This window comes from Anoplolepis gracilipes, chromosome 9 (assembly GCF_047496725.1).
Source record: "Anoplolepis gracilipes chromosome 9, ASM4749672v1, whole genome shotgun sequence".
NCBI lineage: Eukaryota > Metazoa > Arthropoda > Insecta > Hymenoptera > Formicidae > Anoplolepis > Anoplolepis gracilipes.
In genome coordinates, this window is record NC_132978.1 from 14,461 (window position 1) to 30,823 (window position 16,363).

Sequence of the window (16,363 nt, forward strand, 5' to 3'; positions counted from 1 at the left end):
ATATATATATATATATATATATATATATATACATATACGAAACCTCTTATCCTACGACAAAAAATCCTCTCATGCTACGACCGCGAAAGAGGAATTATACCCCCACTCTCAAATGTTTGTCGTAGAATCAGAGGTTTAGGCCGGGTCTACAATAGCTGTAGTAAGCCTTAAGTCGTAAGAAATGAACCAATCATAAGCTTAGTTTATACCGAGCACTTGATACGCGTACTAAGTACTATACTAGCCAATCATGGCCAGTCTTCTAAAGAATGGAATGGCTATGATTGGCCAGTAGTATTTAGTACGCGTATCAAAGTATGTCGGTGTAAACAAGGCCATATTCATTATTCTTCTCTAAAGTCAATTGTAATTGGTTAATTTCTTACGGCTTAAAGCTTAGGGCTATCGCACACAAAATGCATAAGCTGCATGTGCATAGCATAAGATCGTACGAACCAATAATAATATTATGTAAATCAATATGGCGACTTAATGCTCGATGCTCATTGGTCCATACGATCTTATACTATCCTCATGTAGCTTATGCATTTTGTGTGCGATAAGCCTTACTACATCTATTGTAGACTCGGCCTTACATTGTGGTCGTACGGAAAACGGCAGCATAGTTCCTCTCAGAGTTCTCTCTGCTATATCTATGAATATGATGGATATAGTGTATGTTCTATGGTGGATGGATATTCATGAATATTTCGCGATAAGCGACAATTGGTAGATAATAAGAGTATGTGGTGTCAAACTAACCATGCTAAGACGTTTTAATCACCGTAAGAGTTAGGACGTGATTGAAAAATGGTCTCGATTATCAAAAATCAGTTGCTGAAACATTTGTCGAGGTATTATTCATGCGTAATCGCAAATTAATTAATCCATAACGTAACTTGGCAATTTTAAATGTGTGTGTGAGACACTGAAAATTACTCTCACAAGTCGTTCCATAAGTCATACGACACATAGGCACTTTCTTATCTTCGAAACATTCGTCTTATCATTATTTGCGTTACATTTTTTTTTTCTCTATGTGTTTTGTATAATTATAATATTGGTATACATTCACAAAACAGCTGAAAGTAATTGGAAAGAAAGTTCTCCTTTATTTTATGTTTAAAGCACATTTTTGTCATATGATTACTGACAGATTTATTCTTTGCTTTTACTTATCAGTGAAAACCTCTCTTTGCATTAGCTGAAACAACACACAAAAGTTATATAATTATATTTTGCAAATATAAAGATTTATATATTCTTATGCTAATTTATATATTCAAATATAGGTATGTGTTAATGTACAGTTTCCTTTATTGCACATTGCAATTAATAACAGATGATTATATTTTGAATGTAAAGCATTTATTTTTATAAATATTGTAGGTTTACCAAAAATTTATCTGCTGATAAGATAAATTTGAGCACATTCAAGGGTGAAGGAGAACTGACGAACTTAGAACTTGATGAAATAGTTCTTACAGATTTATTAGAGTTGCCATCATGGTTAAGACTAACTAATGCTTGGTGCAATAAAGTTTCATTTCGCATTCAATGGACCAAACTAAAAAGCGTTCCTATCAATTTGGTAAAAATAGTTTTATGTGCATACAAAAACATATATATATATATATATAAGTTTTACACATTATCTTTACAGTTTCTTATATTGCAAATAATACAAGTAAAGTATTATATTTGTAGAAGTTGGACGAGGTTCATATAGATGTAGAAACATGCGAAGATTTGAGAAGCATGTTTTCCCCGCAGGGTATATCATCTTATACAGGTCCTACAAAATATTCTTTTATACACAAAGTAATTGATGGAATAACGGTAGATGTTAATACTGTATTGGTTACATTTAAAAGTCCTGCATTTATTGCTTCAGTTCAGGTATGATATCACAATGTATAGCATAATATTTAACAAATAAATAATTTAAGTATAATAAGTTAAACAAATAGATTTTGACATTGAAATTAATATTTCTTTAAAACTACTACATTATTTAGATGAACCGGATTATGGTAGAATCAAAATCTGCAACGTGGCAACGTTGTGATCTTAGAACCACTAGAGTAAAGGATCCTGATCGAGGGCAATTACTTATCTTTAAGGAGTTAGAATGGCAAACTCTTAGAATAGAAGCCCAAAGTACTAAGGATAAAAATTTGACACCACTTCGTTTATTGACGAATCAAGCAAGATGTCGAATAACAATAAAAAAGAGGATATCAGGTCTGTTATGCAAATATTCATAAATATTATAAATCTTTATATTATTGCTAAATAAACTACACCTTATTACAGATTGTTTTGTTATGGGCTCTAGACTAGTAATTATTCTAGATGACCTTTTGTGGGTGTTAACAGACTCACAATTGAAGGCTGCACTCCATTTTCTCGATTCTTTGGGTGGTCTTATTGAGAAAGCTACAATTCTTGAACGAAAAACAAAAGCTGCAAGAAAATTAGAGGTTTGCACACTTTTATTTCAATTTTAATATAGAGAACTCAATGATTTATTAATTTGTGTTATTCTTAATTTAAGGTTTTACCAGAATATCAGGCTCAAATATCTCAACAAAGCAGAACAAAGAATCAATGTAATTCAGCAATATCAAAAATATTTACAAGATACGATGTTGTAGAAACATCATATCATTTTCTTTCACAACGTATTGATCTTCACTTATGCGATGATGCTGGTGGTAAGTCTAAAAGAGATTTGTATACTTGTTCTTATATGTTTGACTATTAAACTAGTATGATTTACTTATAACTAACTAGTATTATTTATTTATTATTTTAAGTATTTATTACACGTAATATGATTTTTGCATTATATAATATTTCCTGCTTATTAAAATAGGAGGTAGATCATTACATCCTGATTTGAAGGATGGTGGTGCATTACAAATTTCATTAGTTAAGTTTCAAATTGATTATTATCCATACCATTTGGCAATGGCAGATAGAAAGCATTGGGCCAAATACAAAGAAAATGCCACACCTCATAGTCAGTGGTTGCAACAATCGTTGAGTTCGTTTCGAAGTCAGTTCATGGATCTTATAGATTCTGGTAGAACACAACATTCTCCTCTAACAAGAAGTCAAGGAAATGTAACAGGTTGTGCGTATGAGTGAATATTTAATGTAAAATGTAATTGATATTAAAAAATCTTTATCATTCAATTTTATTTATCAACAGCTAGTGGTATGAAAGGTTCTGGGGAACATCTGGAAAAGAATAATCAATTACAAAATACGAATGTAACACCATGCGAGCAGAAGAAGTCTCAGCATCCTAGTGGTAATCCAGTGAAAAATTATGTCTTGGAGCAGCTTGCCAAATTAATGACGACCTGCATCATTATCAGGATCGACGATTTTACATTATACAAAGTGACAACAACGTCGCGTAATCCAATACCGAAAGAATTTATCACAGGTATATTTATTCATATTTAATATTCGAGTTACTTTATTTATTAGAATCGTTCTTTTTCTCTTTATTAAAAAATAGCGACGTTTCTCAAACATCAACAAGTTTATCAATAATCTTTTTATTTATGACAATTATGTACAGCTCAAGCAAGGAAGAAGCATACACCAGGTATAACAGATTAATAGTTTGTATAAATGTATGAAGTTTTTAGCTAAACTCGATCTATTTTGATAAATAGATTTATTTCTTATTCCTAATTTTTTTTTCTTTTACATCAAGTGTGTTTTATGTTAAATAATTTAAGAATGATTTATAACTTGTTATGTAATGTAATGTACATATTAATGTGATATTAATGAGATTAGAGAGTAAAGGTTAATAAAAAATATATTGATATTACATATCAATATTATATTTATTAATAATTAAATTTTTTCTTGTTAGAAATCATATGTTTTTTTTTATAAATGATATTGAGTGCTGTTTTAATGTTTTATTACAATAAAACAGATTATTATGCATGAGATAAGTGAATCTTTAGATTGAAATTTTATTTTGATTATTCAGCTAAATTTATTTAACTTAAATGTTTATTTAGGTGATCGTGACCGATTTAGTCTTCCAGAAGATGTAACAATACTTCATGCTGAGTTTACTTATTATTATTACCCAGGAGATATTACTTTTCCATGTAAGCAGAGATTTTGTTATAAAAGTATATTTTTCTTGTTTTTAATAATGTAATTATAGTGTAAAATTAAAAAATGTATAATTTTTTTCATTTTAGTGCCACCACCCAAGTTTTACGTACAGCTTAATCCTATTCAAGTAAACTTTGATGTCTGTTCGTGCCTTTGGTTTAATTCTTTTGCATTGAATCTTCATCATTCTCTTATGGGAAAAAACAAGCAGCTGAGTTCTTCACGTTTAATATATTTTGATGTAAAGATAGAGGCTATACTTCCAAGAGTAAGTTAGGACAGAATATATAATCAACATACTTCGAGATATATTAATTATATGATATTATATATTCAATATATATTTTATTATTATAATATGATATAACATAATATATTAATATAATAAATATTATGTTACATATACTTAAAAAAAAGTAACATTTATAAATAATCTGTATTTTTAGATAGTTTTTGAAAGTCAGCAGGAATATCCAAATCAAAAGGACAGACCAAAGTCCTTGCATCTTCAAACTTCCAGGGCATCTATAACAAATGTCCGATCTATGGAAAGATCTTCAAGAGCAGATTTGGCACAGTGTCTGAATGCGTTTCAGATGGGGCAAATGTTCTTTGGCGCAGAATTTCCCAGTAAATCAGGAGACTTCCATGTAGTAACCGATAAATTTCTAGCTCATTGCGGAGGTATGGCGTTACGATTTTCTCTCTCTCTCTCTCTCTCTCTCTCTCTCTCTCTCTCTCTCTCTCTCTCTCTCTCTCTCTCTCTCTCTCTCTCTCTCTCTCTCTCTCTCTCTCTCTCTCTCTCTCTCTCTTTCATATTTCTTTTTTTTATATTGTAGGCACTGATAATATTAGACAAATACCACCCAATTTCAGTAGCAATTCTGTAAACGAACTACTGCGTGAGCTGAGTAAAGAACTCTTGTGGACCGAGGCGAAGGATGTGTGGTGCTGCAATTTTGAGCCTGTGTGGGGAGATTTTTTTGGTGCGCGGGCCGTCGGTCAAAGTCGACCCGTGCCGTTTTTAGACGCATTTCCTTTAACATTATGGTGTCATTTTACCGTGGGTTCCGCGTCAACCGCGGAAAAACCGTCGGGTGCTGATATTCATGGATTGGCGTACATAAGCAATCTGGTTAGCGTACAGATAAATCATTATCAATACTTATTCTTACTCAGATTGTCAGAGATACTTTCCGAGATGGCTACATATCTGGCAGTAGACTCGAATAAGATTTTAAAAATCGAGAGCGGTGGATCATTGATTATAGGCGCATTGATACCGCAAGTGGAAGTGACGTTTGTGATGCCGTCGCATACACCCGGTAAGGAAAACTCCGGCGGCGATTTAGAATCTGTTGTGCCTGACTCGTCCAGCATAGCGGATGATCTCATCGGCTCGTCTACGGTCTGGCACACAGGTACTGTGAGCGCGCGTGTCGATTTTAGCGCCAAGAGAATGAACACGAGCAACGATGTGGAGACACCTCAGAGCGAGGCGTCATCGATGTTGTCTATGGATTATTCGCATTCTGTTGCGATATCGCAGCCGGTCGTCACTTTCAAGCAAAACGGCACGAAGAAAGGTGATCAGGAAGGTCCGGCTAATCCTACAATGTGGTGCATTCCCGAGAGTTGTGGATCACAAATTACAGTTGTCGGTACGAGCGATGAAAAGAAACATACGGTAGCTGAAGCTACGCATAATAAGCAGAGTAAAGATTCGATCTCGAACACGCCCTTCATTCCGAACAATTTTAACGTCAATCTCTCATCTATGAAAAAAGGATTCAGCAACTTAATGACATCAATTGACTCGGCTTTGAAAGCTTCCCCAGAAGACGGTAGTAGCGATACGATGTCCATGAGAAGTGATGTTAGCTCGGATAGCGAGAACTACGTTTTGGTGAATCTTCAGGATCAAGGAAAAATTGACGCAGTATTCGGCATCGATAATACGATTAGGATTACAGCGGTAGAAGAAGCAACTGAAGTGATAGAAGAAACGCCAGACACGCAAAGTGAAAAATCTATGGACAGTGTATGCAAAAGAAAGGATATAGTAAGTATATCATAAATTGCGTATTCGTGTACAAATTACTTCATGACTTCATGATTATTAAAGGTGAAAATAATTTTTTTTGCTTCTTGTTCATAGGTTTCCATGGTAACATTCAAACTGTCAAAGGTAGAATTTATACAACAGTCTTGCGGTTATTCATCTGTCATTAAAGTTCAAGTTTCTAACATTGACAATGATGAGTGTTCATCTATTCCTTGGGATGAGTTTCAGGTAAGCTAGATTTATGTTATAATCAATAAAATATTAAAAATATACACATATACGTTTATGCTGTTATTATATAATTATGCTCTTTTTATAAACAAAGTTTATTATTAACTGTATTGCTGCAAAAAAAAAGTTTATTCTTTTTCTTTCACTATAGAATTTTTGTTATTTTTACACAATATAGCAGTATTATTACGTCAAATATTACAATCTTAGAAAATAAAGTTTATTTAACATATTCTATATACATGAATTTAAAATATATATTTCAAATTAAAATTATATACATGTTTACACATTAAATCTTGCATTTGAAACAATTGAACTTGATAGTATTTGAAAGTTATTAACACTGATATAATCGCTTTTCCACATAATTATATAACTACAATTATGAAAAAAATGCATTGAAACTATATGTAACTTTGTGATTATAAATCAAAGTATATAAACCTTTCCACTTAGAGTATATACATTCGAAATAGCGACTTGTGCATAAGAGTTACTAATACTCAAGTAGTTTTGCAGTAATTTGCTCATTGTTTTTATATTACAACCAGTTGATATTATACATGTATATTTATACAATTTTTGTCTCTTAACTTTTTTTGCATGCCTCTCCCGCGTGTCTCCTTCTCTTGTGAATGTTTTTATGTGGCACTTGTGGCAGGTCAAGAGAAAGGTATTGGCAAAACCATTCATACATTTATTAATCTTTAACACTGTTAAAAAATGCATGCGTCGAGGGATATTGAACCACATCACAGACACATTATTGTTATTGTTACACTGTTGATAGATTTCTCGTATAATTAATGTAAGACGTTAAAAATAATAAATTAAAACAATTATTAATAAATATTATAATTAATAATAAATAATAAATTAAAATAATTATTACAACTACATATGTATATTTGCCATATATCATTAACAGATGCAATCTATAAAAGGTCAACTAGACAGATGTATATTTAATAATAATTGATATGTTTAAATGTATGATTGTATGGTAATCTTTCCTTTGCAACATTATTAAAATTGAATGGCTGCATTAAACATTTCTGCTTTTATTATTTTACATTTTATTTAATAAAATAATTTTAAGATTAATTTATCAAATGATTATATATTCATTAAATTAGAGAGCTTACTGAATGTGATTTTTGCTTTTAATTCTTTTATGATTTTCAGATACAACACGATTGATATAAATCTTGAATAATTTTGAAATTGTTAATTAACTAGATTATAATAGCAACATACAGCTTGATATTGATTCTAGACTTTTGGAGACTAGTGAGATTACATTACAATATTTACAATAAGCAAATGGCAACATACTGATCATACTAGAAACTCGTAGATATATGTATCATTTCATTTGCTTTTTATACACTGGCGGTCAAAATTATTACATATGTAAATTTATACAAAATTTTGCATGATTTCAAATAAGCATAACTCCGTCAAAAATGGTCGTATTTGAAATTTTTTTTTATTTTAAAGCTTAAAGTCTCTACTTTAAAAAGCATTTGAAAGGGCGGCGGAAGGGGTAAAGGAGAAATTCAAAATCTTACATTATGCTTTTTAAAGTATTAGAGACTTTAAGCTCTCTTTAAAATAAAAAAAATTTTTTTAAATACGACCATTTTTGACGGAATTATGCTTATTTGAAATCATGCAAAATTTTGCATAAATTTACATATGCGATAATTTTGATCGCCAATGTATTACCACACACACGCGCACGCACGCGCGCGCACGCACACACACACACACACACACACACACACACACACACACACACACACACACACACACGCACGCACGCACGCACGCACGCACGCACGCACGCACAGAGAGAGAGAGAGAGAGAGAGAGAGATGGCGCTATATTAAAATAAAATTTCATATATTAGATATATTGCATTGCTTTCTTGCATCTATATGCTTTTGTATTTGAATATTTTTTGCTCATATGCTAAATCTTATCCAAAAAGTGTGCTTAATATATGCAATTTCTTATCATAATGTGCGTCCATTCTATAATTAACAAATTTAATAATTACATTTTCAATTATATACTGTTAAATTAAAACCAAATTTTGTGATCTATAATTTACAAATATTTGTAAAGATATTCAGTTAGTGTACAAATCATATTTTAGTACAGTGTTACAAGTTGAGTAATGTAAGACCAACATATAGAAATATAGAGATATTTTATTAGCTGTACATTATATAATTTTAAGATTCATCTAAATTTAATATTATTTATTACGCATTTTGTTTGATAGACCAAGTTCAGCTCGCGATCTCGAGGCTGGGTGGAATTACCGTCCGATTCAGACTGCAGATCGCGCATTAAATTACGTTTGGATCATAATTTAAAAAATGCAGACGATTCTCACAGACTTTGGGATGCCAGCCAGAAAATTACTGACGACAGTGATAGGCCAGCGCCTCAAGACCGCGTTAGATTGCTCGAACAAGCCACATCCTATACATCTGGCATTGATGTACATGACAAAGAAAGCGTTATGAATTTATTCAAGGATAAATTAGATATGAAAGTCGCTAACATAACGATGGCATTGTCAATGAGCTCTGTAACGGGTTTAACGGATCTGGCAGAGGACGAAATCATACCTAAACCGATTCCCATGCAGGTGGGTAGGGTGTCGCAAATGTCATCTCTTCTTTCATTCAAAATATATAAAATTATTAAATTATTTAAGATAGAAAAAAAGCAAAATTATTATTATGATAACATTTTTATTTTTAATTATTTTTTTATTTTAATATTAATAAAAAAATAAAAAAATTATCATTTTATTTATTTTTTATAATATTTGTTTTATTTTAAGATTTAGGTTTTTATTTAAATTTATATTTAAAGATGAAATTTGAATTAGAATTAGATTATATATAGGATATGATTTTCTTTCCTTTTTTTAATTAGTTTTGGGATTTTGAATTTTAAGATTAATATGAGGCTTGTTCTTTATTGCTGAACTGACTACACTAGGCTGCACTAGTTCAGACGATATCTTTCTTCTTCCAATATGGAAGAGTACAGCCTAGCGCGGCCAGTTTAGCAAAAAAAGAACAGACTTATGTATAGTTATTCAATTCAAAAGAAGAAAGTAACAATAAATTAAATAAAAATAATTATAAAAAAATATATAATATCGATTTATTCGCTTGCATATTATTATATTTCAGATATATTTGGAAAATATATCATTACGTTTGAATGAGGATCGTCCACCGAATAACATAACTTCTCCGGGCCCGATTCCGATAGATTTGAATATTTCCAAACTTAGAATAGCACGAGATATGAGCGGTGTGTTTCACATCGAACCAGTCGGTAAGTAACACTACGTTTAAGTCATTTGTATCTTGTTTCTGCCACTTGCCAGTTAACATTTTTGAGTTGACTTTTTCTTTTCCGATTTCCATGATCTTAATTCTTGGTTGTAATCATTCCTGTGCGCCTGTAAATACGTATATTTGTAATTTAGTACCATATGTAGATATTTTTACATTGTGCAAGTGGCAGATTTATGTTTGAAAGTAATTAATATTAAATACTGCATAATTGTTCTGTGCACCCAGGCGGCCTTTCTAATGTGAGCATTGATACAACACATGTAGACAAGTAGCTTTAGTTTCTTGCTGCTTATTATTGCACAAACTTAAAGTGATATTGTTTCGTTTGACATATGCATAATCTACAAAGTATATATTACAAGCTCTTTATACATTTTTTTTTTTTTTTTTTTTACAAAAAGTTTAGACTTTTTGTAAATGCCAACTTGTAAAGATTTGGTGTTTTACAAAAAGGTTTTTGTTAAAAGATTGTATTTTGTGGAAAAACCTGTAGTATATACGTGTAGATAGAATATTTTAGACGTGCATTTAAGTAAGCATGACTCATAATTTTATTATTTATTTATGTAAAAAAAATTTGTTAGCTTAGTAACATCAATTATATTTTTTTATTCTGTTTTTTATTATTGAGTATTCTATATTTTATTTATATAAAACTTGTATAAAGGTACCCCTAAAAATTAGGGAATTAGTAGCATTTTTTTTTTTTTTTTTTTTTTTTTTTTTTTAAGACTATTTTCTTTGCGGCTACAAATTTATATTTTATCCATCAAACTGTATCTTGACTACCTTATATCTTATATAGATAATATTATCACATATTGATATTATATTCTTTAATTATAAAGAATTAAGGGCAATAGTTACATTTTTTATAAAGAATTTAATTAAGGGTAATAGTTACATTTTTTCATACATTTTACAGAAGATTATTTATTATAATTATATTGTTATATAATTTATTAGATATACAAAAATTTATGTGGCATATAATTTATTATAACATATTATTCAGTTGTATAATATTCCATGTACTTTTTTAAAATTATCTATTGTCATAAGTATTTATATCTTAGTTAACGCTATTAATAATGTACATATAATGTGTTTAAATGAATCTTATTAATGCGTTAAACTATCTTTGAATTTTAGCTAGTTTATTTTTATAATATTCCACGTACTTTTTTAAAATTATTTATTGTCATAAGTATTTATATCTTAGTTAACGCTATTTATAATATGTTTAAATGAATCTTATTAATGCGTTAAACTATCTTTGAATTTTAGCTAGTTTATTTTTATCATAAAATTTATATACATATATTTGACATAGATGTGACATATATATTTCAGTATGCCAATCTCTTTTTTATTATTATTATCTACTAAAAAAGTTAAATATTGTCACATTTGTATGTTCCTGTTTAAGATTACATAATAAAACTTGTATCCAGTAGGTCAAATAATAATTTTCTTATGATTTTAGTAACTACAATGGAGGAAGGCCGTTCAAATATTATGTTATCAAGTGATAATAGTCACATGCTTAAGAATGTAGAGTGCGAAAAGGAATTAAATATTCTGAGACAATCTAGTAGACAACTGAAATTGGATAACGAGGAATTGAGACGTCGTATGGGAGCTCTGGAGAGATTATCGGAAGAAAACGCAAGATTAATGCGCGCGAAAGAAGAATCGGATATAATAAGATCTCGATTGAGCGTTGCGGAAGATAGTATCGGGAATCTTCTGGAAGAGAAGAGAATCTTACACGAAACTATTACTGAGCTGCGTAATCAAAGACTGGAGGGTTCTGGAGGTAGTAATAGAGCTTCATGGTCTATTAAGAGATAGCATACCAGTTGTTTTGATTGCTCCAAATGTTGCAGCTCTACCAAATCTTAATCACTTGCACTTTGTATATTCTATAAGATATTTCTGTTGATGAACTTAGGATAATCCTTATGTAAAACAAAAGACTTCACATACATTTCTTTATAAATAAAAAGGTTTATATTTATGGGAGGTTTTAACTTTACATATAGATTAACAGGAATATTAGAGTAATTTTAATTTTTTTCTGAAAACGCTATGAGATTTATAACTGTTTTCAGGAATACATTATTCTTGTCTGCCGTAATTACGCTAGTAACTGCCGTGTAGCTCCTTTGCTTAAACTTTAAAACACAGTGATACAGATGCGCATGTGCCGCATATACGAACGTAAATAGAAAATATCAATTTTCTTATCGTGATTGTAGCAAGGCGAAAATAATTGTATGTTAATGCTTTTGTTTCACTGTTAAATTAATAATTCATGGTATGAATTTTTGAAAAATCGCCTGGGATGTCCACTATTTATGGATAGCACAGTTGAAAATTGCATATGACTGCATATACATTATATTATATACATAAATTTCATTACGTATTTATAATGTGATGTACATGTCCTTGTGAAAGCAAAATAATGATTTTAAAGTGCAACAAAGCTTTAAATAAATGAAAAAAAAAACGATTTGTTTAAATGTAAATTGAAAAACTAGACTAAAAAAATCTGCTGTCTCTTTATGTTTTCCAATATAATAATAGAATTGTGCAATTTACTTATTGCAATGTTGTGCACTATATTTGTGTTAGAATTTCAAAAAGATATGTATGTACACACAGGAATAGGAATGCCTTAATACAATTTGAATTTAAACACATGTTAGAATATACAGGGTTTTTTAAAAGTTCGAAAACGGTCGACTGCTTTATTTTCGAGATATTCAATTGTTTCCGGACTTTTCGAAAACCCTGTATATATATGTTCTGATATGTCCAATTCATGTATTATAGTATTCCTGTTGTCGAGTGTACATAGCGAGAAAGCAAAGTGCGCTAGTCAGTATACCACAATTACATATACATTGGATAATTTTACTATTTGTTATATTTTGACATCATTTTTATGAATATAAATGGGGATTGTAAGAATGTATTGTGAAATAATAATTTAAAGCATATGATTGTAATTTAGTAATATATACTAGTTGAGCCTATGGATAGATTTTAAATGAGAATTGTGACCTGGTGGTATCGCATTATATCATATACATAATTTTGTATCGACTGATTTAACAACTTTCATCAAATGATGATAATTACAAGTAATAATGATAAAAGTGATGTGTATGAAGCGTTCCATAAGATATAAGACTGTGTAAAATTCGGAAATGTTGGTCTATAGTCTATAATAGTTGCATTAGAGTTTTTGAGGTAATTTGTATAAACATTAGAAACGGCAAATTAATAAAATTGATAAATTTTTAATGAGAAGGAATTGTGAAATACGACGAATTGCAAAATATATTTAACATGTTTTTAGTTCACAATTGGTCGAATTAATAGTTGTTTTAGAGTTTGATTTTAGTAAATTTATTTTCTATGATGGGGGGATTGCTGGTCAATCTTACATAAATATGGAAAGTATTTTTTTGATGAATACGAAGACTAAATATATACGATTGAAATTTGTTCCATAATGTAGACTTCTGTGCTCTTACTAGAAACACCTAATGTATTATAATATGGATTTCCATTATTTAGATGCAACTTCGAACAATGCGTTTCCTTGACAAATATTTGAAAATAAATACAATCTAATGCAAATATAATCATATGAGATAATTTGTGCTTATATGATAATATTATTTGAAACGATACGACAGAATCGTCTAATATATAACTAGTAAACGCAATGTTTGAAGATAGCGTGACATATGTAAACTTTAGAAAAAGATAGAAGGTGAAAGAATTGCTGTTTTTGTTACTTTCAGATACAGATAAGCTTTTTATAATGCACATATCATACTTGTAATGAAGGGTTTACTTATATAACACGTTTATATAGTCTGATAATATTTTGCAAGAGCATAATTTTTATTGTAATTTAATTGTATCAATGTCCGTTTTTCAAGTCTGATTTCAATTTCCTAAGGTTTGTTTATATAGTTTTCTTCTTTCTTGAAAACTTGATGTTTGTACCAAATGTTTTTGTGTATTAGAGAATTAAACTAAAATTACCTCTTTTAATCTTTAGATTCATTTTCTTTAGTATCTATATATTTCTAATATAATGAGTAATGAATATTTATTATATTATACTTTATATAAGTATTGATATTTAATATTAATACTATAGTATTAATATTTAATATATTATATTTTTTATATATATTATAATATTGATGTGTATATTTTAAATATAAGTAAGGGGGATTTTTGCTTTTCTCTTCCATTTTCTTATATATCCTCATATAAAAATTTTAATAACAAGTACCAAAAGTATATAATCAATGATGAATAAATGTATCTTATTATTCAATTAACAGCAAATATGTTGTGCATAACTGTTATAACAAGTAAAATTGATTGGTATGAACCTAACTTCTTCCTTTTTATATATTTTTGAGTACTTATTACACATATTTGTGTATTTTATTATATCAATATTAATAATACAGACTTTAGGAAGTTGAACATGATGAATTAATAACACAATAGAAACGATAACATCACAATTCATCGAAATGTGTTTTACAGTTTGTATAATTATTTAGGCTTAATACATTTAAGTTTTATAGGATATTGTTATCCTGGTAAAAATAATATTTTTATATTAACTGTTTTCAATTTTTTGTTGTTAACGCGTGTTGTTAACTTTATTTTAATTATACAAGTATTTTGGATTGATATATTTTCGATTGTAGCATTGTGTCAACAGATAAGATTTTTTTAGGGGTATTTAGTTCCATAACATATATAACTTTATAATAGTTACTCTAGTTAGTAAGATTTCAAAAAATTGTTGCATATAAATATATATAAATATATATATATATATATATATATATATATATATATATATATATATGGAGAACAATATCATGCCACTTATGCATGAGTGCAATGGTTCCATTTCGTAAATTCATATCGTATGTCAGCAGCTATGTGATAGATTGTCTGAAAAAACGATGCAGCCATAATTTACGAAGTGAACCTATTTTATATATTAGCAGAAGTATAGCAAAACAATATATTTGAAAAAATTGTCATTTCAATATCAAAGTGCTAAAAGTATCAAGAGTGGGTTGTGCAATTTCCAAACTTCTTCATGGAGAGTATAAAGAGAAATTGATATGTATGTTTGCCATGTTTGTTCTTTCTCCATAGCTTTTATTGTGAAATATATTACAATTGTTTATATACATAAATAACATAAGTAATTTTGAGGAATACACATTATTTTGTTAATATATATGTATATATATATATATATATATACACATTTCAATATTATCTATGAATTATAACTTTTTGTGTTTCAAATATAGATTGAGTGTAATAATGTATTTTAAATATATTATTTTAAAAAATGTATTTTAGTAATATAAAAATAAAATGCTAATCAATATTGATGACATGATCACAATGATGACAATGTGGACAAATGACCCGGGAAAAAATGTTGGCCATATATGGATTTTGTCAATATCTGATCATGTCTTACCAAGTATAGTCATATATGATATTATATGATTATTAAATAAAATCATATGATATCATATATGATTTTATTTCATTATCATATTATCATATATAACTATATATTTGGCAAGATATGCTCAGATATTGACAAAATCCATATATGGCCAATTTTATATGGACTTTTTTTTCCCGGGGAGTTATATATATATTAACTATTTGTTATTATGATGTCATCAATACTGATTATAATAGCATTTTATTTTAATATTGTTAAAATATATAATATATACATATATAATACGAAAACTTGGCAATATATCTTAATTTTTAAATTTATTATTTTATATATATATATATATATATATATATATATATATATATATATATATATATATATATTATATATAATATAGTTATTATTATTAATTCATTGATAAATTATAAAAATATGAATTTAAAAAATTTAATCATTAGTTTCGTTTGTGTGGAATTGAAAGTGATAGCCAAAGTGTAATTTCATCTTTTTAATCTAATAAAAAAAAATGAATATCACTTTCTCAATAAAATTATTATTATAAAGAAAAGATATCGTAATGTTTAGTGTTATTCTAAAAAGTAAACTGTTCTTTCAACTCTCTGCCCCCTCTAATCCTATTAATATTATATTTTACATATTAATACTGTATACTGCTTAATTAATAATTACATTTATTTAAATTACATACACACACACACACACACACACACACATATATATATATATATAATTGTGTCTGCGCGCGCGCGTGTGTGTGTATAATTAAAATTCTATTAAAGTAAACTCTGTCTGAAGTTAACTAAAAAATGTAGTTTTGGTAATTTTTTAACTCCAAAAAGTTTAATTACAAAAAGCATCTCTTTTTTAATCGCTCTTAGGGTGATTCCACAATAGCTGTCGTAAGTCGGATGTCGGAAGAGTTGACCAATCATATGCGATTATTCTTCTCTA

At 28.8% G+C, this 16,363-nt stretch overlaps 1 protein-coding gene across 3 annotated transcripts; it reads left to right on the plus strand.

The window, feature by feature from the left end:
• The first annotated feature begins 651 nt into the window (after positions 1-651).
• On the plus strand, positions 652-13,370 carry LOC140669314 (bridge-like lipid transfer protein family member 3B). 3 transcript variants are annotated; one of them, XM_072899030.1, is made up of 17 exons: positions 652-854; positions 1,390-1,591; positions 1,708-1,899; positions 2,019-2,244; positions 2,317-2,483; positions 2,558-2,717; positions 2,879-3,136; positions 3,218-3,457; positions 3,596-3,622; positions 4,053-4,145; positions 4,242-4,423; positions 4,602-4,839; positions 4,995-6,217; positions 6,314-6,448; positions 8,745-9,116; positions 9,673-9,820; positions 11,330-13,370. In XM_072899030.1, exons 1-17 carry the CDS (start codon positions 811-813, stop codon positions 11,695-11,697), a joined length of 4,275 nt encoding a protein of 1,424 aa, XP_072755131.1. In that variant the 5' UTR covers positions 652-810; the 3' UTR covers positions 11,698-13,370. The 3 variants fall into 3 exon arrangements, with proteins under 3 accessions (XP_072755131.1, XP_072755130.1, XP_072755132.1); XM_072899029.1 differs by having other exon boundaries at positions 653-854; positions 2,879-3,139; XM_072899031.1 differs by lacking the exon at positions 3,596-3,622 and having other exon boundaries at positions 654-854; positions 2,879-3,139.
• Positions 13,371-16,363: the final 2,993 nt, after the last annotated feature.